General features: G+C 45.2%; 3 protein-coding genes across 3 annotated transcripts; 2 read left to right on the top strand and 1 right to left on the bottom strand.

Moving 5' to 3' along the window:
• The first annotated feature begins 272 nt into the window (after positions 1–272).
• Positions 273–4,768, top strand: etfa (electron transfer flavoprotein subunit alpha). The gene is made up of 12 exons (XM_068739285.1): positions 273–375; positions 1,081–1,230; positions 1,344–1,425; positions 1,636–1,718; positions 1,866–1,965; positions 2,165–2,275; positions 2,383–2,484; positions 2,572–2,640; positions 2,748–2,830; positions 3,751–3,816; positions 4,041–4,121; positions 4,479–4,768. The coding sequence occupies exons 1-12, from the start codon at positions 337–339 to the stop codon at positions 4,512–4,514; spliced, it is 1,002 nt and encodes a 333-aa protein (XP_068595386.1). The 5' UTR covers positions 273–336; the 3' UTR covers positions 4,515–4,768.
• Positions 4,769–5,570: 802 nt separating this feature from the next.
• On the bottom strand, positions 5,571–17,968 carry tmem266 (transmembrane protein 266). Its single transcript, XM_068739721.1, has 10 exons — positions 17,955–17,968; positions 15,387–15,575; positions 9,728–9,882; positions 8,772–8,845; positions 8,578–8,634; positions 8,340–8,478; positions 7,983–8,098; positions 7,303–7,495; positions 6,280–6,342; positions 5,571–6,190 (listed from the first exon to the last, which is right to left on the bottom strand). Exons 1-10 carry the CDS (start codon positions 17,966–17,968, stop codon positions 5,571–5,573), a joined length of 1,620 nt encoding a protein of 539 aa, XP_068595822.1.
• Positions 17,969–21,442: 3,474 nt separating this feature from the next.
• LOC137894346 (pro-neuregulin-4, membrane-bound isoform) lies at positions 21,443–22,439 on the top strand. Its single transcript, XM_068739829.1, has 4 exons — positions 21,443–21,465; positions 21,556–21,649; positions 21,731–21,883; positions 21,984–22,439. The coding sequence occupies exons 1-4, from the start codon at positions 21,456–21,458 to the stop codon at positions 22,054–22,056; spliced, it is 330 nt and encodes a 109-aa protein (XP_068595930.1). The 5' UTR covers positions 21,443–21,455; the 3' UTR covers positions 22,057–22,439.
• The last annotated feature ends 1,144 nt before the right edge of the window (positions 22,440–23,583 follow it).

Genomic DNA, 23,583 nt, shown 5'->3' on the forward strand with positions numbered 1-23,583 from the left:
TGGTTTTGTTTTGTTTGTTTTTTTGTTTTATTATATTATCTTTCTTTCTCCCCACGCAGCGAGAAACAACTCTCTGAAAAAAAAACACAGAAAAATGTAAAATGTAAGGTTTTAAAACCCCTGAGACGTCAGGGAGAGACGCACAGCGACGACTCATTCATTAATTCAAAGCATTCATTCATTAATTAATTCATTCATTCCATTCATTCACGGCGATGACTCGTAAATCTCGTTCTCGGTCGGTCGGGTCTCGCGAGATCTTTCAAATGAACTTTGACACAGTTTCTTCCCTACACTACAGCGCAGCAGAAGACTGAGCAGCGACCTGTGTCCAAAATGAACAGAGCATTAAACAAAACCAGCCTGAAACATCTGGTAAGCGATGACCTAGCATCATAAACAGATGTTCTGTTAAACAGCACAGGCTTATAACACGGAACGCGGCTGTTAGCATGCTTATTTTTATTTTGCAGCTGCTAAGCTCGCTAGCTATATAGTTTAAATATATTGCGGTGTTGACATCGGGACTCGTTTGGGGGTTAACGTTGCACTTTAATTTATTTGACTTTAAATCAATATGCGGCATGCATGTTGATCCAATAAGAAATAATCAGTGTTGCTTTTTTTCTTTTAGCTATGTTAGCCTAGCTTAGCCTAGCGGTTACGAAACCACGTCACTTCAGAGAACTGTTGTAACATCTGAATTGTCATTGATGCGGTTTTTTACTAAAGTATAAGCTCAAATATTTCCACTCGGTGTCGGACATGCAGCTTGCTAGCCTCATTTAGCCTGTTTGTGACACGTCACGTGTGTGACCTTTATAAAGCGATGCTCCAGGTCCTGTCCAGATCAGGCTTGTTTACTTCGGATGTTGCCCTTTAGGTCGTTTGCGCTTAAACCCACGTGTTTAAATGCTTTAACATTCATGTCAGCAGATATGACAGCCCTCAAATAATTTTTAAAAAATAAGATTTTCAGTATTTTTAGCCAATTTATAAATATAAAAAAGTTTTTATAAGACAAAAAGGGTTTTCACCAGGTGAGCTAACTCTATTCTTCTTCTTCATTCATACCTGTAGACCGGTCTCCTCCAGAGGTTTCAGAGCACCTTGGTGGTTGCAGAGCACAACAATGAGAAGCTCACACCGATCACACTCAACGCCATCTCTGCTGCCGGTAAGGTTGGCGGAGAGGTGTCGTGCCTGGTTGCCGGAACAAACTGTGCAAAGGTAAGAAACATTTTCCAAAGTTTATTTTTCTTTTCATTAACATGTGAATCAGCAAAATCACAGTTTAGCTAAGAATGAAGTACAGTGAGTGAAATCATTTTCTATCTTCTCAGGTTGCAGAAGAAATCAGTAAAGTACCGGGTGTGAAGAAGGTTCTTGTTGCTCAACATGGTTCGTACAAGGGATTCATGCCAGGTAAACACAAAGGTTTATCATCCCTCATCACAAGGCGAGTTGGTGGGGATACGTGACTTTATATGGATTTGCACAAGGGCACTTTGTCAGTATTTACTGAAGAAAGAGCCACTTTTCATCTGATTTTCCTGCTCATATATTATAAGCTGGAGAGAACCTACCCAGCTGCTGTTACTACGCATGTTTATCTGACTCTGCTTTCTTTCATAGAGGAGTTGACTCCACTTATCCTGGAAACCCAAAAGCAATTCAATTTCACTCACATTTGTGCTGGAGCATCTGCCTTTGGGAAGGTAAGTAATGGATTGTCTGCTTTAAAATATTCAAACCTCGTTAACTATCCAACAGGTCACAAGTTCAGTTCCTCTTTGTCTTCTTGGTCCTTCATCCATCTTAATCAGTGTGTTTCTTCCATGTTGTTTACGGGTTTTGTTCCTCAGAATCTTCTTCCCAGAGTGGCAGCGAAGCTGGATGTCGCTCCAATTTCAGATATTATTGAGATCAAGACTCCAGACACTTTTGTCAGAACCATTTACGCTGGTAAGACGTTCTTCTTAACCCCACTGCTTGTTTAATCTTCTCACACTTCAGGAATAGCACGTGTTATAAGGACTGTCGAATCAGATTATTTCCAGTCAATGTCTGGTATTAGTAATTGGTAGAGCCTCGATGTGATTAGATTCTGCTCGGGTTTTGAGATTTAAACGCTGTTGGTAAATAATATTTTTGACTTCTACAGGAAATGCTCTCACCACCGTCAAATGTAATGAGGCTATCAAGATCTTCACAGTCAGAGCGACGTCCTTTGAAGCTGCCCCAACCGAGGGAGGGAGTGCTGCGTCAGAAGAAGGTCGAGCAGCTCCCAGATTCATTCACAATTCATGCAAGATACCTCAACACAGTTATTTTTGATCGAATGTTCCTCTTCGTGATCCATAATCTGCGAATGTGTTGCAGTTGCTAGCGCTTCACCTGTCGGAGTGTCTGAGTGGTTGGAACAGAATTTGACAAAGAACGACCGTCCGGAGCTGACCAGTGCAAAGGTCGTGGTGTCAGGAGGTGGGGCGTCGTTTCTCTTCTCAATTAGGACATTTAGGCCAAAGTGGCGTCACCATGTTGTAGATTAACAGCGTTTTGATTTCCTAGGAAGGGGTTTGAAGAGCGGAGAAAACTTCAAGCTGCTTTATGACCTTGCTGACAAGATGAATGCTGCAGGTAGAAGAGGATTATCACTTCATATTAATGACTGCCTTACTGCTTAAGTCTGCTAAAGTACAATAGATGGACTTTAATATTCCAACTGCGTCACATCCTTTTTCTAGTCGGTGCCTCCAGAGCTGCAGTGGACGCTGGTTACGTCCCAAATGACATGCAGGTTGGGCAGACCGGCAAGATTGTAGCACCGGTAAGTTATTCCTTTGCTGAAATGGTTTATTTGATTTGTCCTGTAACCGCAGTCGAATTCAGAAGCGTGTTTGAAGATGGCGAACAGTCGAGCGTAGCGTCAGTACCAAGAGCAGACAGCTTTGAAAAATGCTTGTTGGCCTTCCTGCAGCGTCCCTGAAACCCAGTATGATCGGGGGCGACTGCTCTGCCCACTTTAAAGCGGTTAGCTTCCCATTATGTGATTCGAGCCGGCTAACCCCAGCTGTGATTTTCAACACATTAGGCCCTGCAAAATGCACTGGATGGCACATTTAGGGGTCTAAATGATTTAGCCCATCCATTAAAACAGAGTGCAGCGGCTGTGGGCAGAACTTCTGGCCAGGCCAGACTCTACAAATTGGATTTTCCAAATGTCAGGACAAGCTTTTTGCATTTTCCTAAGTTAATTAAGTATAATTTTGTACAAAAAATTCACCCAACCATCCCTATCAAAAAGTTATTATAAAAGATGTGCATTTAAGTCACATGCGTCTCTGGGATATAAGATGATCTGTTCTGTGATGATTAAGTTCTCCACATAAGATGTAGTTCAGCGTCTTGAACTACAACTGGGCTAGTGTTTTTTTTTATGAAGAAGCACCTTCCTTTGACTCTCCTTTGGGTTTTAGTCTCATGGGGACAGGTTGGCTTTTAGAAGTTGATAATCTAAGTATGGAAACTTTCAGATTCTGTTGTCATTTTCTGCTTTGTCAGCTGTTTCTGTGAGCTTTTCTCACAGGAGTGCAGGGACAGTTACTTGCACGATCTGATGGAAGACGCGCTCTGGGACATTATGCCTTGAGTTAGCTCCGCCGTGGAGCAGTCCTGAGGTGTCTTTTCCAGACAGATTACACTTGATGTGGACAAGCAGGTAACGCATGTTCCCCCTTGTGTCCTCAGGAGTTGTACATCGCTGTTGGCATATCTGGAGCCATTCAACACCTGGCAGGAATGAAAGACAGTAAGGTAAAGCCACCTGTATATTAACAAAACGGAACCTTCCACAGATTTCACTTGAGTTTGGTAACAGATGTTTGGAGGAATTTGTAAAGACAGTTATTTCACAGGCACGAAAAAAAGTAGATCAAAACCCACAGACATGATCTGATTGCTGCGATGTTTACGAGTGACGACCAAATGCCTCGTCGTTGTTTGTACAAGCTGTAAAAGTAGTTTTCTTTTTCATTCAGACTATTGTTGCAATCAACAAGGACCCAGAGGCTCCCATTTTCCAAGTGGCTGACTATGGTTTGGTTGCTGATCTTTTCAAGGTACTGATATTACTCCAGAAACACCGACAGAATCAACCTAGTTCATGAACTTGTGCTAATATTTAGACTTTTGATATCTGAGGCTCTGGAGTCGCAGTCGGAATATAACATTCTGCAACATCGTTAATCGTAGGTGAAAGTGAGAGAGTGCGGCCTGCACGGCAGTTTGTGTAGTTCAATGATGGATCCCATTGTATGGAATAACCCGGCAGGGAAAGTGACACTTCTAGCTGGTGTAAATCTGTGGATGAAGAATCGAAAAGTGGATTTTAACGTTATCTAAACACCAAAAACATTTCCTGTTTGCTCTAAGATGATGTTCGGAAACTAAATTCTCTGCACCGTTTTTCTTCTTAGGCTGTTCCTGAGCTGACTGCAGCGTTGGACAAGTGAGAAGAAGCAACAGTTAAAAACCAAACAACATCTCAACAAAGATCCATCACATGGCGGGAACCTGCAGTAGAGAATCCAGAGGGACCCGATGAACACACAGCTGCTGCCTTAATTTAATAAAATGATTAATAATTAACAGCTGAAGTATCAGAGAGTTCAAGTGTGCTAGCCAGGGAGGGGTGTTTTAAATCTGTAGTCGCTGTTCATTTGTATTTCATTTTCTGTAACAGTAAAATGAGTCTTTGGGAATGCCGGACTGTCTCAGATCTCTGATCTGTTAAAGACGGAGTTAAGAGAGATCGAAACAAGATGCTCTTGGGGAAATATTATTAAATTAACGACTTGACTTTTAATATTTTTTCCATGATTTCCCTTTATTTGGATGTGATCAAAAACAATCCTGATACTTACGCTGCAGCTGAGCCTTAAATTCAGGGGAAAAAAAGGTAATATTTTCGACCTGAATGACGTCAAATCCATCTGCCGGTAGCTTCTCAATCGGTTCGGTGTCCGATGGGACGTCTCGTAGCGCTGCGCCAGACTCCAGTCGTGACTCCAGGATAAAAAGTCTGACACATTCCATTCGCTCATAATTTAGATTAAAATGTTCACTTTACTAGTATAGAAAGACAAATATTAGAAAGTAGTTAAGACTGATTTAAAGTACCCTGCAGGAGTCTCTCCGAAGGGGAGTCTTCTTTGTGAGTTTGTAGACAGTCGACAGCTTGATACAGCTGCTCCGGGTGGCCGCCTCCCCCTTCGCTGATTTCACAATCGCAGCATAAAATTTAAACCCGGGTTTTCTTTTCTTTTCTCTCTGCACAGGTGTCTTAATATTTTGGGATGGAAACCTGACACTGGGTTCTTTTGGCAAAAGTTTTTATAAAACTTTAAAAAGTGATTTTGTGAATGTCAGTTCCTGAAAGGGGGAGGGCACCTCCTAAATGTCTTCTGTGTTTGTGCTGCTCTGGTGAGTTCATCAGAGGTCAGGTGTCGGTGACTCCCATGAACACCATTTTTGCTGTAATCTAAACCGAGCCGTGCCATCGGTCAGTCTTACGTCTCGGACAGGCGGCTGACCGGAGCATCGACGGGCTCCAGCATCCTGAACTTCTCCTCTAGAAGCGGCTCATTGCCCTGTAGGTGGATGAGGGGCTTGGAGTGCAGCCTGACTCTGCTCTCCTGGTTCCTCTTGTTGTAGATGTTGACCCTGTGCTCCAACTCGGGGCTGGTTTTGGTGGACCCTGCCGGACTGGGCGGTTTCAGGTTGACGGGGTCCAGGCCCTTCTGGGTCAGAGAGGAGAGCAGCTCCTGCACCACGGCGCTGGGACTCCCTCGTGGCTGAGTGCCCAGGGCCAGAGGGCTGCTGTAGGGCGGCGGGTAGCACCGCTGGTCGCTGTAATCTGTGGAGGTGGAGGCCTCTCGGACCGTGGAGCTGCAGTCCGTGGTGGAGCCCAGCGTGTGGCTGCTGACGCTGTGCTGGCGGCCGCTGAAGCTGGAGCGGGACGCTGTGGTGGTGGAGGCCTCGCTGATGGAGCTGCCGGTGCGCTGCAAGCGGCTTGATGTCAGAGCGTCAGCGCTCACCAAAGAGGGGGGGAGCTGGCTGGGGTTGTTGGGCAGGTGCACGTCTATGGCAGCTGTGGTGATGACCCGCGCAGGGTCGGGGATCCCCATGTCTGCATGAACAAACACAGGAACGTACAGGGCCTTCAGATACTGCAGGGGGGGGCTTCAGAGGAGCGTGGAGCAGGATCGTGTTGCTCACCGCTGCTCGGCTCGCTGTAATACTGGCTGATGTAGTTGTTCATGTCGTCTTGACCATGGTGATCTGAAAGGGGATCAAAGAAGTGATTATTGGCTCATTTGCAGCTAATCATTTAATCAATAAATTGTCAAATGAATGTGAAACGTGCCAACATGAGTCATATCTGCAGGTCGACATGATCCCCAAAGTGTTTGCTTTTGTGTGACAAATATTCCAAAGCCCCTGAGGGATTGTTCAAACATTCTTCATGATGAATAACGAGTCAGCCGTTACCATGGTTATTTATTTGTTGACGTTCTAAAAGCACAGTCGACGAATTGTTTTTCCTGAATGAGCAACACTTAGCGTGGACGTGGCTCACAGACGCTTCATCACTTCAAGTGTTTCTCTTAAGTGCTATCCAAGGTCCCAGAGGACTGGCTGATATTCATGCATGTTTCAGTCCTGAGGGGGGGGGGCTGCTCATTGTTCTCTACAGTGACAGGGCCCGTCTCAGGACGATCAATACAGCATGAGAGCGGTCCGGTTAAAAGGACTAGAACCTCCATAACTCAGAAGCATGGCGGGGCGGCTGGGATTTATCGCTGGGATGCAGAGAAAGCCTCGGCGCAGCGAGCCCCGACATCACCTGGTCTGACAGCGCTTAAGTTACGCCCTGTCAGCGTGTGAATGGTTTATAGTCCATCTTGGTGGTGGTACCAGAATTTTGATGTGGATTGTGAGACGAATGTTTCTGAGAAGAGGTCTCACACACACACACACACACCTACACCTTCACATTCCTTTGAGACATCAGATCAGCGCTGCACCAAATGAGGAAGGATTTCTCATATAGACATAAAGAGCTGGAGGGAGGTTAGACAGAGACAAGAGGCTGCACGTGTCTGTCTGTCTGTCTGTCTGTCTGTCTGTATCAAGACGCTGCATTTAGATGAAATCTGGGTGCAGATTCCAGATTCAGATCCAATGTGTGTGGATATCATCTGTGATGGCTTCAATGACATTTGCTGTTCCGGGCTGTACCTGGTGGTCCTCTGCGCTCTCTAGCTTTAGCTGCTCCGTGACGCTCAGAGGTCCCAGGGGCCAGTCCGTCCACCTCGTGGAAACTGCTGCTCTGCTTACCCCACATATGATGGATTTGCATGGCGGCTTCACGCTCTGCTACAAGATCCAGGTCCTGCTGGGCCAGATGGGCCCTGAGCTGCCTGATTTCAAACTGAAAGGAAAGAAGGAAACAATAATAATAATAATAGTACTTATTGTTTCTTGCGCACTAATATTCCTTTCGTTTACGCCAAAGCATTTTGTGTGTGTTATATCACTGTTTAATTTCATTGCTTTGCAGTTAGATACAGTCTAGCCTCTCTGATATTTGCAGTTTAACTCGCAGAGATCCTTCTGAGAAACATCGAGCTCTTCTGCGCTGACAGACACATTCTGACAGCTGAGCAACTATTATTTTTAAATTGAAGAAAACTGATTGTGCTAAAATGATGCACAGTCAGTGCCAGCTATCCGATCTCCACACGATGCCAGTAGAAGTATTATCTGATGATGAAACGTGATCCACAGTGGAGGCACCTTTTATGAATTCTTGAGTCGAGTTTTCTTTTTTTTATTTTGTAACACTTCACCGCCCTCTGCTGGTTAAATAAATCCACACACTGCAGACCAAATGAAGGCGGACAGATCAACGCCCTTACCGCCTGTTCCTGGCAGATCTGGGTGAGCCGGTCGAGCTGCTCTTCCCTCACCGCCTTGGCCTTTTCATACTGCTGGATCTCCATCTCCATCTCCACCTTCACTTGCAGCACATACGCTGAAACAATGTGGACACAAATTAAACATCACCATCAGGTCTCCGTGTTTGAATTTCAACATTGCAATGTAAACACATTCTTCAAAAATAAATAAATGTAACAGAACAGTTGAGCAAACATCCTCAATGCTGGATGTAGCAGAGTTCACACATGTGGCGTCTGACAGCAAAGGACAAGGAACGCAGGGGACATCAGGGGACATCTGGGGACATCCGCCCCCGCCGGCCTTCCCAGCCTCACCATCAATGATCCTCTTGACCCTCCAGATGCGCAGTGTGATGATGAGACCAATAGCGTCCCAGGGGCTGCTGGGGCCGTTGGCTACAGTGGAGGCCACCATGGGGGCGAGAGACAGGACGATGACAGCTCCATCAAACACCTGAGGTAACACACACACACACACACACACACATGCACACACGCACAGTTAGTATTGTGTCTGTAGCGTCCACCCCTGGCAGGACTAATGGAAGCTTACCTCTACTTTGTTCTCTATGTAATCCCATATCCCCAAAACCACGATCCGGAACACCGTCTGAGGCGTACAGGGACATACACAGGGTGGGGGGGGGGGCGTTCATGGTGTTGGTACTCTCATGATCTGGCCGCACATTCATCTGCACCCCCCCCAGCTTTAATCAGCAGATCGCTGCATCCGCTCCCAAAACTCACCTCGGTGAAGAAGACGGAGAGGATGGCCAGGCTGGTCCAGTGGGTGATGCTGGCAAACTGGGAGGCGTTGTTAACTGTAGGAATAAATACAGTGTTTAAGAAGCTGAAAATGAGAGACAATGACGCCATGCATGGCTTCAGGACATGCCGCGCGTCCACGTCCGCGTCCTTCCATGTTCATCAGGTTAATCGTGGACAGTTTCAAGCGGCCTGAACATTTGTCTTCATGCAGCGCCTCTCCTCCCATCTGTCTTTATTTGCCGTGTCCAGTGATCTGTCCATCAGGCCATCCGTCTTCCCCACAATCATCCACCATGTCTCCGCTACCGCCAGATTTCTTTGTCCACTAATCACCCTTGACGCATTTGTCTTAATTTCTCTTTGTCTCCGAGGGGGACGGGCGGTGAAGACTTTTCGTGTGTTCTTCACTCAGCCCGGGGACATTGGACAGAGGTCACGGCCCCTGATCGTCCTGATGAAGGCGAGGCCGGAGTGGCGTCGGTCATATTCCTATACTGCCTCACATTCTGCGTTCACTGTGCAAAGATAACGAGAGAATTATATCCCCCATCAGACCGTGATTGATCAGAACCCTGGATTGATCATTAAACAGTACAGTTTAGGCTTTAGGCTAGATCAGCAGCAGCCCTTCTCTCCATGCGTCACATCGATTCGTGTTGAGATCAAAAAGTGTCCTGAATTATATTACAGCGGACAAAATATCTAATGGGGACATTATTTAAATGACCCAAATGTATCTGTAAACAACAAGAAACATTACATAAAGCCAGTATTGGCTGATCGATCAGCTTGTCTAATTTATTTGGACTTGCTCCAGAAAGTATTGATGAGTATTTTAAATGATTACATCATAGTTTATTGTGTCTCCGCTTAATTTCTGTTGGTATAATTTACAATTCATATTGAATGACGGCATCCCGGCTTCCGCCACTCACACTGCAGCAGCTTCGTGTCTATGAGCAGCTCCAGGGTCAGCAGCAGCACCACCAGAATGACGCAGGCCACCAGGAAGCAGTTGAACCCCGCCGACAGCAGGCAGACCTGCCAGAGCGCAGCCCTGCGCCCGCAGCACGGCTTCAGCCAGTTGGACCTGCCGGATGGGGGAGAGGGAGGGAGTCAGACAAAGAGAGAGAGAGAGAGAGAGAGTCAATGGGAGTGTGATTGTGGTGTTATTTAAAAATGGTGGTACACAGAACTTTATTTGTGGCCTTTCCCACAGCCTCCCTCTCCCCAGTAAAGCTCCTCCCACGCGCATCACCAAGCCGAGTTGTCTATTTATAAGAATCTCTTGTTTGCTTTTGCGCATATTTTCAGAAACAGGTTGTAGTTCAGCCTTAAGTCTTCACCAGCAATAAACATCCATACAGGTGCTCATACCTGACTTTGTGGGTGTGTTTTTTTTGGCTGGTTTGTTTATCTGTAAACAGGTTTACACCTAAATTATTGACTGCTTTTCGTGAAACTTGGACAATAATTTTCTTGTAACAAATCTATAACTTTAATATCAATAAAATGTGTTACTGGAGGATTTTAAATCCGGTAATTTGACTGCATTACCCTGCTGATTCAGGAGGAGTTGCATGGTGACTGGCTGGATAAATGAGCAGCTGGGTGACTGTTTAGCAAAAATCCAGGCAGGTAGTTGGTTCACTGGTTCCATTCTTTGAAAGCAGGACTTGCTATCTGGCCCACTAAATCATGCAGCTCTCTCAGCTCGGCAGTCGGGCTGTGTGAGGCTGCACCATCTGGCTGGTGCAGCCTCACACAGCCAAAAACAAAATGACTGCTTTACTCAATGACGACGCCTTCATCTTTCTCCATGGCGATGCTTATGCTTTGCCAGCTGCGCGCCTGGCTGGTTATTGAGCGAACAGGAGAAAGAAGGGACAAGGGAGACATTTCAGTTAGTAATGAATCCTACGACTGGCTTAGCAGCTACTCAGAGCCAGCACTGAGGTCTCTGTGAAGATAGCCATTATCTGTTTTCACCTGCGCCCTGTGGGAGGAAAGCTATGGGCAAGGCACAAGAGGTAATGCAATTTATTCTGTTCTCCCCTCAAATATTGAGAGAGGAAGTTGGGCGGAGAAGGTTGGGACTATTCCAGAAGTGAACCGGAGAGAGCCAGGGAAGGAAATGGCAGCAATGCGAAGCAAGTTCAAGGACAGTTGCGGACGGAGGGAATAGGATTCCCCGAAGTAAGTTATGTGCTTTTGACTGATCTGATCAATCATTTAGTCTCATTAATTGTAAGAAAACAGGGACAATCCTTGTTGAAATTTCTTCAAACGCGACACACAAGTTTCACATCGAGTTTTGTCTGAATCAGCAAAGATGCGTTTCATTCAAACAATTAATTTAGCTTTGTATATAATTGTGACCAAATGTACTTCACCAAATGTGATTGAATGATGTGTCCGGATTTACCTTCTAAAACGATAACGTCTTTATGCTTTATAATGGTGGGCATCCTTATGGATGGCATCATCCTGCGCTTGAGGCCGGACCTCCGGGCGTAGCCACACGCCCTCTCTATCTTACAGCAAGGTCAAAAGAGAGAGTGGAGCTCAGTCATATTGCCACTGCTCTCCCAGAGGCTAACCGGTGAACACAGCTCTCTGCAGCAAACCTCAATGCAAACCAATGCAACCAGATTAGCAGCTTTACACCTGGGGTGACAAAGAGGTGGCCGAGGGTGATGGTGTCATTAGCAGATACCGCAGAGGCCATCCCCAGCAAGAAACAATGTCAAACCCCGTCTGTCAGGAGAGGAGAGCCAAGAAAAAGAGACATTTAGCAAACGATGAACATAACGCAAGGTCAACGGACATCTGCTGACCATTAGTTAAAGGATGGAATGAGCAGGACAAGCATAGGAGACGCCTCGCTTCACTTCAGGACCCAAAAGTGTAATTGAACTCATTCTGTGTGGAATCATAATTCATTCAGGCCTCGCCCACGAGCCAGGCAGCAAAGGTATTAATTCAATAAAACTGCAAAGAAAAACCCTGCCTAGTAGCATGGCAAATGGCAATGATGGATTACTCCACGATCGGAAACTTAATTTGAGGGAAACCACTTTAAAGCCTGAACACTGAGGACCTGAAGTATTTATGAGGTGGTGAGGCTGTCGGAGCGGCGGAGCGGGGCCCAGGAAGAAAATCATCTTAAGGGATCGCAAGGATCGAAATGTGGGTAAGTCCTTCAAGGCTGGTCTGAGGGTAAACATCACACGTATCCAATCAAAATCACTGCGTGTGGCATGAAGGAGAGATGCGGGGAGGCCTGTGGCTCATAAAGATATCAACAGCCTGGTGAATGCATATTTTAAATCTGTAGTCGGCTTTCCAGGGCAACAGGAAGGAGAGCTGCTCCAACTTCCTGCATCCCAGCCCACGGTTACAACGCAGCAGAATGGACTCAGGGCTGGTCTTCGCCAGAGAAATGAGCTGTAGATACTAAGCAAATGGAGATGGATGGGGCTCCATGTGCAGAGCAGCAGACGTGCTGCCCCTGATAAATAGGTTTTCACCAGGACACTTGATCTCTCTCGCTCTCAGCCTAAAAAGCAATCTCACACTTTGCATGTCTGTGAATATTAACAAACCCCTCAAACCCGGCACTCAAATGTCATCTATTGTGTCGCACATGGTGCCAGGCAAGAGAGACAAATTGATGGAGAGGACGGTTCCTCCTGTGCCTTTGAAATAGAGTTGGAGGGGAGGAAAGACAAATGAGAAATCCTGCTCTCTTTTCCGACATCCATCAACACGGAGCAGGTACAGCAAGGCTCTGGTTCCAAAGCCCTATGAAATAATGGTGCTGCCAAGATTCATACGAGACTCTGGCAAGGTCCTTTAGTCCTTAAGTCTGCAGTCGGCATTTTCTAATTGTTCCATTTGATGTCAACCTTCAGCTTTGTCTGCCTGGGTCTGACTGACTGTGTGCATGCGCTGCTATATTAGCGTAGCTGAGTGAGTGAACGGTGGATAAAGAACTTTATTTCGCCGAGCACTCCATAGTAGCGGGATAATGGGATAAATATATGCTAGCCTGGGCATGCTTCAGCCAACACCATATTATTTAGCAGCTGCTGTGCCACCATTCCAGTATAACACAGCGGTAATCTCAAACTGCAGATGCGACATCCACCATAGAACATCCTTGTGTTCTATGTGGAGGATGGTCATCCACTTGCAATATGCCCTCCATCCATTTTTTTTTATCCCTTCCATCTCCTCTCTGCTCTCGTCCAGGAGACAGGTTGACCCATATGAACCATCTGTCATTGATGCATTGCCTCACACCCCTCAGTGGGCGCACTCAGTGTGTATGTATGATAACCTGGAACAAGAACAGAACATTCAGGCCAGGTTCCGGAGACGGGGCTCAAGTTGTAGACTCCAGATAAAGAGCTCAATGGGTCACCACCTGACTGCTGCACAGCTTTGCAGATCTATAATATTTCATTGCATGCACATTTGTCAAGAAGATCTAATGAAGAATTAGAGAGGCATCGTCCCAGTGAAATAACCTGATATGTAAGGCAAGAAAAAAGGTCCATTATTAAAATAGAAAAGTAGAATAATAATACAATAATGCAAATCAGGAAATAATCAAGTGACCAATCACAGCACCCTTTTCCAGCAAGTTCTGGATTTGGATATTGCAGCCAAATCTATTAATATAACTCACTGTTGCACTGAATCTGCAAGTACTGCGTGTGCCCCTCGTAGTCCAGGAGAATATCCACCGCCTACGTAATCGCCCACGTCTCCTGATAAAGAGCCACGAGAAGCTGCCATGCGAGATTAAATGCGCATCTCTGGTGTGATTCCTTCAGCTCCTCTCTTACAGCCAGTGGAACTAAAACAGTAATGAGCCCTTTTTAAATCCTGACTGACCATTGGTACGAAGCTATTCCATTCACCATGTCTGGATCGAAACCAAAGCACTGTCCAGAGATCAATATTAACTCTGCAGACCAAACAACAGTAATTTGATGATCACATTGGTGTGAGGATACGTCTGCCATGTATCTCCTAGCACAGGATAGAGTTAGTCAAAAAGAATCACATAGCTACAACAACAAAAACCACAGCAGCACCGTAGTATTCATCAGAAATGTAGTATATGTTACGTATATATATATACTGTATATATAAAGAGTATCTGTGACGGCAGGCCGTAACAAATAGGAAATAGTTTACAGCGCAAACAGCAATGCCAAGAGATGGAAATCAGATCAGAAATCAGCCATTTGGGTGGTGTTAAATTTAAAATCTTTAAAATCTTGCTGCACATTTGTGTAATTCACGCGTCACAAAGGCAGCCACATTCTGCAAAGATGAGTTTCCAGACAGCGGAGGCGAGAGTGAAACTCTGACGACGGCATGGGAATGCCTGAGACCTGAAAATCAGGAATTTAAAGGCTTGCGGATTACAGATCTCACATTGTTTTGCTGAATGCCGTCGAGCTTCCTGAATTCAGAGGGAGTGCACCTGCCCGATGGTTTATACTTTTCATGACAGAGACGCTTCCTTGATTAATCCCTTCAGGGTGTCACGTGACTAGGGTGTCGCATGAGCGTGTCCAAAGCGATGATTGAATTACTGAGTAATCAGATCCTTCCTTCAACTTCCTGCTGTGACGGAAGGTATGCATTTGCCATCAGGCCAGGCTGGGTGTGGTCAGCTGAAACTCAAGTGGCTTTGATGGGGGGGGGGAGACGCCGGGCTCTTAATAAATCCATGCTGTTTGTCAACTTGTTTTGCATGAATGCCCGAATCTGTAAGGTTTGTATGTCACAGAGAGCAATAGATAGTTACAGGGGTGCACAAGGAGGGACGTCTCCGGTCCTGGGACGACTGGGTCCGCTGCATTGCTGGATAACCCGAGACATGCAGGCCTCGTGGACGGTGACAGCATCATCACAGGGCTCTGACATTTCAGGAAAGCTACAGTTCTAATGACACGCTTTGTTTTCCACGAGAAATTGACATTACGAGGAGAAACTGCTGTGTCATTGAGCAGAAATGAACATATCAGTGGCGACATTGTCCATTTAACGCGGTGACACGAATAAATTCATCACCGAATGTCCTCAACTCGCCGACTCGATTGTAAAACGAGGAGTGAATCAAAATGCCAGGTGTAATTATCATATGCAATAAAGAGCAGCCGGGAGAGTGACGGCAGAGCTTTTCTCTGCCAGGCTAGATTATAGATCGTAGTAATTGCAATTCTGCCTTAATTACGGATGAGGCACGACAAGCAGAGGCAAATTCTCTGCCATATTCATGGTGCCATCTTAAGCATAGTGGCAGACACCAGGAACATAAATCAAGTGATCGCAACTGAGACGCTACTCAGTTATCGTCAGCTTCCTTAAAATATATGACGACATTTGTCAAGCATTTCAAATTAAAGTGTTCAGTTTCCTTTTTTAAAAAAAATAAATTGTGAGTTCTAAGTTAATTTAATACCCATTTTGATTTTGAGACACAGGCTGCTACTGATCACTGACGGCCAAAATGTCAGGCAGCAGCAGAAAGCGAAGGCTGGGAGTGCGTTCGGGGGAATCTGTGGGACGTACCCCTCTTTGTTGTCCTCTTCGTCTGGGTTTGAGATTAGCTGGGATCCGGAGAGGGATATGTCCACGGCGGCCAAAGGCAAGTCTCTGTAGGCAAAATTGACCAGCTGGACAGGAGCCACACATTGCTTGTCCTCCTCCACCTGCTGGGAGATTACCTCCAGCTCAGAGGCTCCTGCCTGGGGAGGAGCCCTATGGCACACACACACACACACACACGGTTTTGCAAATACCTGATTATGCGGCAGTGAGAATTTGCATCTACATTATGCTGTCCTCTGCTGCGGTGTGAGGTCGAGCCACAGTGAACGCCTGTGTGGAAAAGTGTGCTTGTTATTTGAATCAGCCAACTGACGTCCTCAGAAATTGCTTCAGGTAGCAAAGTGTGATAATAACAACGGTAAGAACAAACTGCGAGGCCGTTCAGCCAATGGCGGGGAAGGCGAGGTCACCCTGGAAGCGTAGTCTCACACCGCTTGGCAGCCATCCCAGTTCAGTCAGGCTGGAGACATCGATAACTTTAGTGCTTAACGGCGGAGAAAGGCATCGATTATGAGACAGCGGGGACGGAGGTGATTGGGTCGGTGAGAAGTGCACCCTTTGTGCTGGAGGCCAGACAAGGTGGGAGGAAAAGTTAGAAGAAGATCACTGAGCAGACCCACCTTCCCGTTAAATGTTAATGTAAGCAGGCCTGGAAAGGAAAATAGGTCTTCCTTTTTTTCTGATGTACTTCTTGACCAATAGCCGTTTAATGGCCTCCCTGTAAAGGTTATGCTGCTATTCTCACAGGACACCAAGATTCAGCTAAACTATATCATCTTAACATGGAACAACAGGGCTTGGTTCCTTCACTACATAAAATGCATTTCCTTTCCACCATTTAAATATCGGACCCCAAAGTGTTTGACACAATTCTCCGCCAGGTGTATTTTTAGCCTACCTTGTGTAGCAGTGGAACCCCCCCCCCCATCTGTATTCACAAACAGTCTTATTTTAAAAGAGGTGGTGATGTCATAATACGAAGTCTTCACACCATGGCTGTGAAGCTGTTGCTGTCCTCTAACGCAACACGCAACCTTCAGCGCTCAGGTGTAACCATGACGAGAGGAGTGTCTTTTCATGAACAAATAACTTCCCATAAAAACGACATTCAAACTTGAAACACGAACATCACAATGCTGCCGGACTCCACACACAACACTCAGGTTGCGTGTAATGCAGCCGGTCACATCATATTTGAAGAGAAATTAATTCTGTTTCTGCCACTTCAGTGGATCTTAAAGTGCTGCCTCAGCGCGTACCGAAGGTTTGCAGAGGACGTCGGTGTCGTTGTCAATGTGAACGCTCGCTGCTGTGTGTGTGTGTGTGTTTCGGGCCAGCTGTCTACAATACAGCCGCTCTGTCTTACTCAATATGTTAGTATACGGACGATTGGCTACTCCTCGGTCCACAGCGATTAACTTGCTCTGATGTCATCAGGAAAGTGGGAGCAATGTGCCAAATCTCTTATATAGGGCCCCGGCAGCAGCGGCTCCACCCCAAGAAAAGTCTCTGACACAACAGTGTATTAAGATCAGATCTTTCGAGAAATAGAATCGAGAATTAGAATCGTACCTACCTGCATGCTAACCAGAGATAATTGGAAAGATGTGAAGGATTTTGGCAATTAAACAAATTACTCTAACATTTTGGCATTATGGTTATCAACAGCTGCAACAAGTGACTGGCCACAGTCTTAAAGGTTAAGGCTGTCATTACGCTGTAATTTTCTTATTGTGCTGTAAAAAGTAAATCACAAAGATCATGTTTCTCACCCTCTCTGTGGCCCAAATGTATTTAAATTTGTAATAAAATTAAATGTGTAATACAAATGATATATAAATATATACATTTAATAATTTCACATACTGCGGGTTTAAAAACAATTTAAAAAGCCTCCCTCTACACACACAGCATCACCATTATTCACCAGCATTAAATCATACCTTTGTGCCAGAAACTAGTCAACACATTCTTTATATTATCTTTATCTTTATATTATATATTATCCTGCACGTCCCGAGGACGGAGCAGAGATTGCTGTCAGCTGGCGGCAGATATCCTGCGCCTTTAATCAGAAGACGCAGCTGACCGAACCCATTTTGCATTCGCCCTTTCCTCCACTCCACTCCTCTGCTCTAGTTTCTAGTTTTCCTATCTTTTAATCCCTACCCTGGTTGCCATCAGAATGCAGGGCCTGTCTGGAGGACCACACACAGAGTAATTATTAATAAGGGAAGATCACAAGTGAGCGTCCCTCCAGCATGCCCAGAGATGCCAGCGGAGACTGGAGATGGCCGTCCGCTCTCTCACTGTCAGAGACGCTGGACAAGGCCGAGTTCCACTTTCCTGCTGAACTCAACGTCATTCGAAGGAGGGGCTTGGGAACATGCAGGTCCTATTCTGCTAATCATATCCGAGCACGCCGAGATGCACTTTGCATAAGACATGCATGCTCATAAATAGAGATTTAAGATTTCACGCTCTCTCAAGACACGGTTCACACAAGACTCTGGTGGGTGTTGTACTCACTGAGAGTTGCTCATGATGTGGTCTCGTTGCTGCAAGTAGACGTCCACACCGAATGACCCCAAGTGTGAAATGTGATTTCACCACTGCAGGGAACTGGCCTCAACCACACCTATGGAAAATACAGACAGGAACATCATAAATCACGTGCAAACACCATCTGTGAAGACTTTGAGATTCAACTTGGAGCTCCAAAAAAGCAATAGTATCAATGAAAGACATTGCACGTGGCTTTTCCTGCAGGAGCCCCGCTCCGACTCAACCCTGCCCTGTTCAACTATTTTCCTGGGGCGCAGTAAACTAGTCTGTAATGGATTTTAAATCTCTTCCAATATTCGCTCTGCTCTGTGAATCAGGGGCTGAGGAACGTCACACCTCTTGCATAGCAAGTACAGCAGGATGCTAGCTCTTTGTGCAGCAGCATAGAAAGCCATTGATGTCCACGATCCGTTGAGCGAAAGCCCACTCCAGCTGCTTTGAAGGGAAAGCCACAGAAACACACATTGCTTTATCATGAAACCAACTTAGAAAAAAAAAAAAAAAAGGTTCTTTGCATTGCAAAGTGATATCCGCTGTCAATTAGAGATGAATTGCGTTTGCTTACACCCTCATGAATGGCACAATATTTCACGGATTCAAGGTAGGAACAGGAGACGAGGAGTCAACATTCACAGCTGCAGAGCAGCAGATTAAATGCTCCTCAGGGTAAATCGGCCCAGGTCATCCCCACAGCAACCCATATATGTGCTCATTAGCATAATACTCGGGAATAAAGGTCGGTTAACACAGCCAAAATGTCAATAGGTGCACCACTTCCTGTGGAATCATTTAATTAAGAGGTGATTAGCGAGCAGCAACCAATAAGGTGTGTGTTTGCTGCAGAGCACTGTAACCTTTCACACCCTGAGTTGGAGTTTCCATCATCATCACCGGAGACGGTTGTTCCAAAGGGAGATTTTTTTTTTTTGCCATTTCATTACACTGAACAATCATTATGGGCTGGTTCAAGATGCATTTATGAAACCACACCAGCATCTTCTCACACACTGTACTGTACAGGCCGCACACTCCCATCCTTCCTAACAGCATAAAACAAGAGCGCTTCATGTCATCGCCGACTGGAAAAGAAGCGCAAATGCGCACTAACCTCTTACGGTTCCACGCTCTACATTGTGCACAGGAGTGGTCGTGGCTCCTTTGCCCTCGCAGTCATGGTGGCGATATCTCCCTCCTGGCAGATGATGATCAGTGTGAGGGAAGCAGAAATCTTGCCGAGTTGCGATTCCCCTTAAATGTGCTTTTTGCCAAGCATCCCTATCGCCCCTCGGAAAACAGCTCCTCCGGAGCCGACGGCGCCATCCGTCCGCGGAGACCGGGAGGCTTTCACGGAGTCGCAACGATGATTTCAGAGTGAGGCATAATGTGCTTGCAGGGCTTCCCCCCCCGCTCACAATCACACCGGGGACTCCATGCGCCCGACCATCAGACCAGGTTCACGACCGGGAGCTGTCCAGGTGCTGATCGGGGATCCCAGCAGATGCGCAGTCAGGGCGCGCAAGTCATCGTCGATTTACTAAAAGGAGAACAAATCCCGCACAAATGCATCTTGATTAAGGCTTCTATGCGTGGAGTCTGTGTTCCCGTGAAGCCATGAGAGCCTGCAGACGTCCTTCTTTAAATGCGTCGACGTAGAAAAACACTCGCTTCACTTCGCCTCTGAAGCTGCAGAGTTCCTCGCGATAACACCCCCCCCCCCCCCCCCCCCCCCCCCCCCCCCTACTCTTACAATGACTGCACGTGTTTTGTTGCAACCCAAGTCTGTTCTATTTAACGTCATTATTATACTCTGCAGCTCATTTTAATATCCCCAGAAAGGAGTTGGAGCCTAAAAATGAAACTGGGTTGGCGTTTGCCTATTGTGCGGCCAGTGGCGATCCTATAGACTCCAGAGGGGCAAACCCAAAATCCAAGCTTTTAGGGGACCCTGAGGAAAATTGTCTACTGTCAATGCTTGACCAACATTTTCACATTGTAAATTTGCAACATGTCTAACATCGCTTCATCAACTTTGGTTGCATCTGGGTTCTGTGCATCATACCCGGTGTGATTTAATCTCTTTATGGTCTCTGGTTAATTTAAACTTTCATTTTCAAAGTGTTACATCCTTTACGACATACAGAACAAGTTGCATTTGGAAATAAAAATAACCAGCTAACAATGCATTTAGGCAGAACAATTTAAACACTTTCATTGTTTTATTACATCTGTCAACTCCAAATAAAGTCAAATGAGATAAACAACTTAAATAAAATCCTCTTGTATAGAATAAATGCAACTGTGAAAAAACTACAATACTATAGTATGTAGCATGTAGTATAGTATGTTCGCTGACAGCAAAAATCAATAAAACAAAAACACACAAATAAGTGAACCATAAATCTAGAACGCTTGATGGACCCCTGGTGGCAAAGTTAAGGGCCAGCTCCAGTTTGTTCATGCATTGATGACAAACGCTCAGCTAGTATCTGGATTTTGTATCCAGATGTCAGAAGATGACTGCTGGGATAGGCTCCAGCACGACCCGTGACCCGGTAACGGACAAAAGCAAATTCAGAAGATGGATGAAAGAATGTTCTTGGCAGGTCGGTGTCAACAGACGGGCTTCCTCTGATGAAATATGGAGGATTGAAAGGTTGAAGATTATGTTCTGTGCTGACAGACACCAGGTGGCTCAAAATAAATGAAGGCCTCCCTAAAAAAAAAAGCATTTGAGAATGGCTAGTCGGCTCAGCTAACGGTTTTGAGCATTTTGCAGTAATGACTCCTCTGAAGGAAGTGGCTTCAAGTGTTTCTCAGACTGACAAAAGTTCCCACGATTCCATTCACGCATTCTTTGCATAGCAGCCATTCAACCCTCGCCTGAGAAGCTCACGTGTGCAGCCGTTGGTTTCCTTTCCCATAACCAGCCTTTCTCTAATAGTCTCATCATCACAACAACCCCTGGCCGCTCTCTATGCATTACCCACGTCACTAAATGACATCATTGGGAGACACACTTGCCACAGTAACCAGTCATTAGACAGTATCCTGACGTTTAGCTTGCCGTTTACAATGTGGACAAACTGCAATCCCAACATTTTTTTAAGGCCAAGGGTGGGACACGCCCACGCGTCTTCTCCAATGAAAAGCAGCTCTGGGTTTCTTTGAAGCGACACTATGACTTACCTTGAGAACCTGCACTGAGCACTGAAACTGGGATTTCACGAGCTGGTAAGGAAATATTGATTTATTTCAGTCACAGCCGTGATATATTTTTCTAAAAAAACCCTGAGTAAGTTCTTGACATGTAACACATTCAAATACCTGTTTCTCTAGGTGGTTTAGAGGTTGCTGCTGACATTTGAAATGCCTCTTTATCACATTCCTCCGTGGTGAGCCTACTTCCTTTTCCTTTGACAAATCAGTTTCTTATCCTCTCAGGAAACAGCAGAAGAAAACGTCCAAATGATGGCAGGTAATTGCAAGAAAAACATCCGAATTAAAGAACGTAAGAACGAACCATTTGGTTCAAAAACATTCATGCTGAAATGTTGTGTTTGCGTAGAACATGGAGATCTTTGCGAAGGGCAGGATGCGACCTATTGCATGAACGGAGGGACCTGCTACAAAATAGTTGCAATGAATACACTGTCCTGTGTGTAAGTCGAATTAAAAAAAAAAAACATTTTGAATTACCTTTGCTGTAAAAATAAGCAACATTTGTTATTTTCCTTCGTCAGGTGCGATGAAAATTACAAAGGCAGCAGATGTGAGCAGTTCCAGCTCTTCAGCAGTTCCACCAACGCAGGGGAGGCGGGGCTAATTGCGGCCGTGGTCATTGTTATCCTCCTCATCGTCGTGATGCTGGCAGTCATTATCTACTACACACGCAAGTAAGATCATTACGGATCTATGTCAAACGGCGCTGAAGCGCTTCAGCCAGATTACAGCCTTAAAAAAAGATCATAACAAACCACCCGTGTCCTCACGCAGGATGTTGAAAGCCAAGCAGGAGGGCAACAAGAAAACTCAGCAACAGTACTGGAAAGTAAAACCGAGAGCATGATTCCCAGATGTGCGTTCGTTGATCGAGAGGAGTGTCACTTTTCTGAAGATCAGCGCTTCACTGATCTGAATTCAGCGAAGAGAGAGCCGATTGCCAATCAATTGTCTCATGAGATTTCACGTGGCTGAAATATGTAACTCCGTAAGACACACTATATGTGAAAGAGAAGTGAGAGGTTGGGAATTGAATCTCACTTTGCACGTCGTTGTTGTTGTTTTACACACAGCTACAGAGGAGTTACTTTTGTTAAATTACATTTCAATGTAGATTGTGCTTTGTCTGAAAAGCATTTATAAAGCAGCACATATGTAAATCTAAAACAGCCCTTGTTTCATCTGTTGACTATGCCTAATATGTGATTTGTAAATATTTTCAAATCGTCTAAATACATGTAATGATCCCTTGAAAATGATGTGTGATTTCTGGCGGCCCACCCACAGACATACCAACACACACACACACACACACACACACCCATGCGTATTCGTATGTGTGAGGATCCTGATGGACGAGTCGCAGCCGCTAGCCTGTTATTAAACTAAACCTACATAAAATCCTGACTGACCATAATTGCCCCCCAGAAGCAGTCAGGATTGGTCAGGGTGACCTCAGTTTTTAAAAATGTCCCCATGGTACATTTTGAAAACTCTGACAAACCTGGGAACACAGAGACACACGCACACACACACACAGAGCAAATTGTATAATTAGAGTGTTCCAGGCCATTCATCTTCCTCCTTAAATCTAAAAACAGGCCAAACGCGATCCCGCGGGTTTCATAATAAGAATCGTGGCATCAAATCTGGCTCCGCTTGAAGAGAATTAAAACCTGTTGGGCTTTATTAAGTCTACTAATCTATTTATGTGGACTTTCAGTGTTCTCAATGACCAGTAGAAGAGAAATAATCTGCGTTTGGACTGTTGATATTTATCTTCACCGCTACAATTGCTTCTCCCATTGATGAAAAAGCTTTGGAGCACAGTAATTCAGACAATTAAATCTTATTTTAATTCAAGATAAATAATGATACTCACCCCAATCTCCAAAGTCAGCCGGACTGTGACTTTTGTTTTGATTGATTGGTTATTTAGAGTTAGAATTTTCATGTACACTGCATTACACACATAGAAATTGTTTAAATTCAGGAAAATGAGTGGGAAGAAATATAACTTATAAGATCCCTCCCCTTGACAATGCTGTAATAAATCCTATTGATTGCTGATAGCTTGATAGGACTGCAGAAACACACTCCAGGGTTTTTCAGGAATCATTACATGTTGCTACGAGGACGTTTCTGTACAGGGTTGGCTCGAAAAGCCACGACATGAATGACAAACTTTGAATGTGTAACATCCTGCTTGAATAAATAAATGAACCGCTGTATTTATCCAACACAGTGATTGGCCTTATTTCAGTGTTAGAACTACAACGCTTTGCTTCCACCTAGTGGCTGCAGAGCTGAGGTCTCTAAAAAAACAACTCCTAAAATAGCATGTAGAGTTTCTTAAAATATTTAAAAGTGGTAA

The sequence above is a fragment of the Brachionichthys hirsutus genome, chromosome 5 (assembly GCF_040956055.1).
Source record: "Brachionichthys hirsutus isolate HB-005 chromosome 5, CSIRO-AGI_Bhir_v1, whole genome shotgun sequence".
Taxonomy (NCBI): domain Eukaryota; kingdom Metazoa; phylum Chordata; class Actinopteri; order Lophiiformes; family Brachionichthyidae; genus Brachionichthys; species Brachionichthys hirsutus.

What these genes read in the sequence shown, in the direction of transcription:
- LOC137894346 (XM_068739829.1), top strand. An exon ending in ATGAATACACTGTCCTGTGT is followed by an intron (nt 21,650 to 21,730) that starts GTAAGTCGAATT and finishes TTCCTTCGTCAG; the next exon opens with GTGCGATGAAAATTACAAAG. An exon ending in ATTATCTACTACACACGCAA is followed by an intron (nt 21,884 to 21,983) that starts GTAAGATCATTA and finishes GTCCTCACGCAG; the next exon opens with GATGTTGAAAGCCAAGCAGG.
- etfa (XM_068739285.1), top strand. Translation starts at nt 337, where the DNA reads ATGAACAGAGCATTAAACAAAACCAGCCTGAAACATCTG. An exon ending in GTACAAGGGATTCATGCCAG is followed by an intron (nt 1,426 to 1,635) that starts GTAAACACAAAG and finishes TTTCTTTCATAG; the next exon opens with AGGAGTTGACTCCACTTATC. An exon ending in AAAGGTCGTGGTGTCAGGAG is followed by an intron (nt 2,485 to 2,571) that starts GTGGGGCGTCGT and finishes TTGATTTCCTAG; the next exon opens with GAAGGGGTTTGAAGAGCGGA.
- tmem266 (XM_068739721.1), bottom strand. An exon ending in AGACACGAAGCTGCTGCAGT is followed by an intron (nt 8,846 to 9,727) that starts GTGAGTGGCGGA and finishes TTATTCCTACAG; the next exon opens with TTAACAACGCCTCCCAGTTT. An exon ending in GGTCAAGAGGATCATTGATG is followed by an intron (nt 8,099 to 8,339) that starts GTGAGGCTGGGA and finishes ACATTGTTTCAG; the next exon opens with CGTATGTGCTGCAAGTGAAG.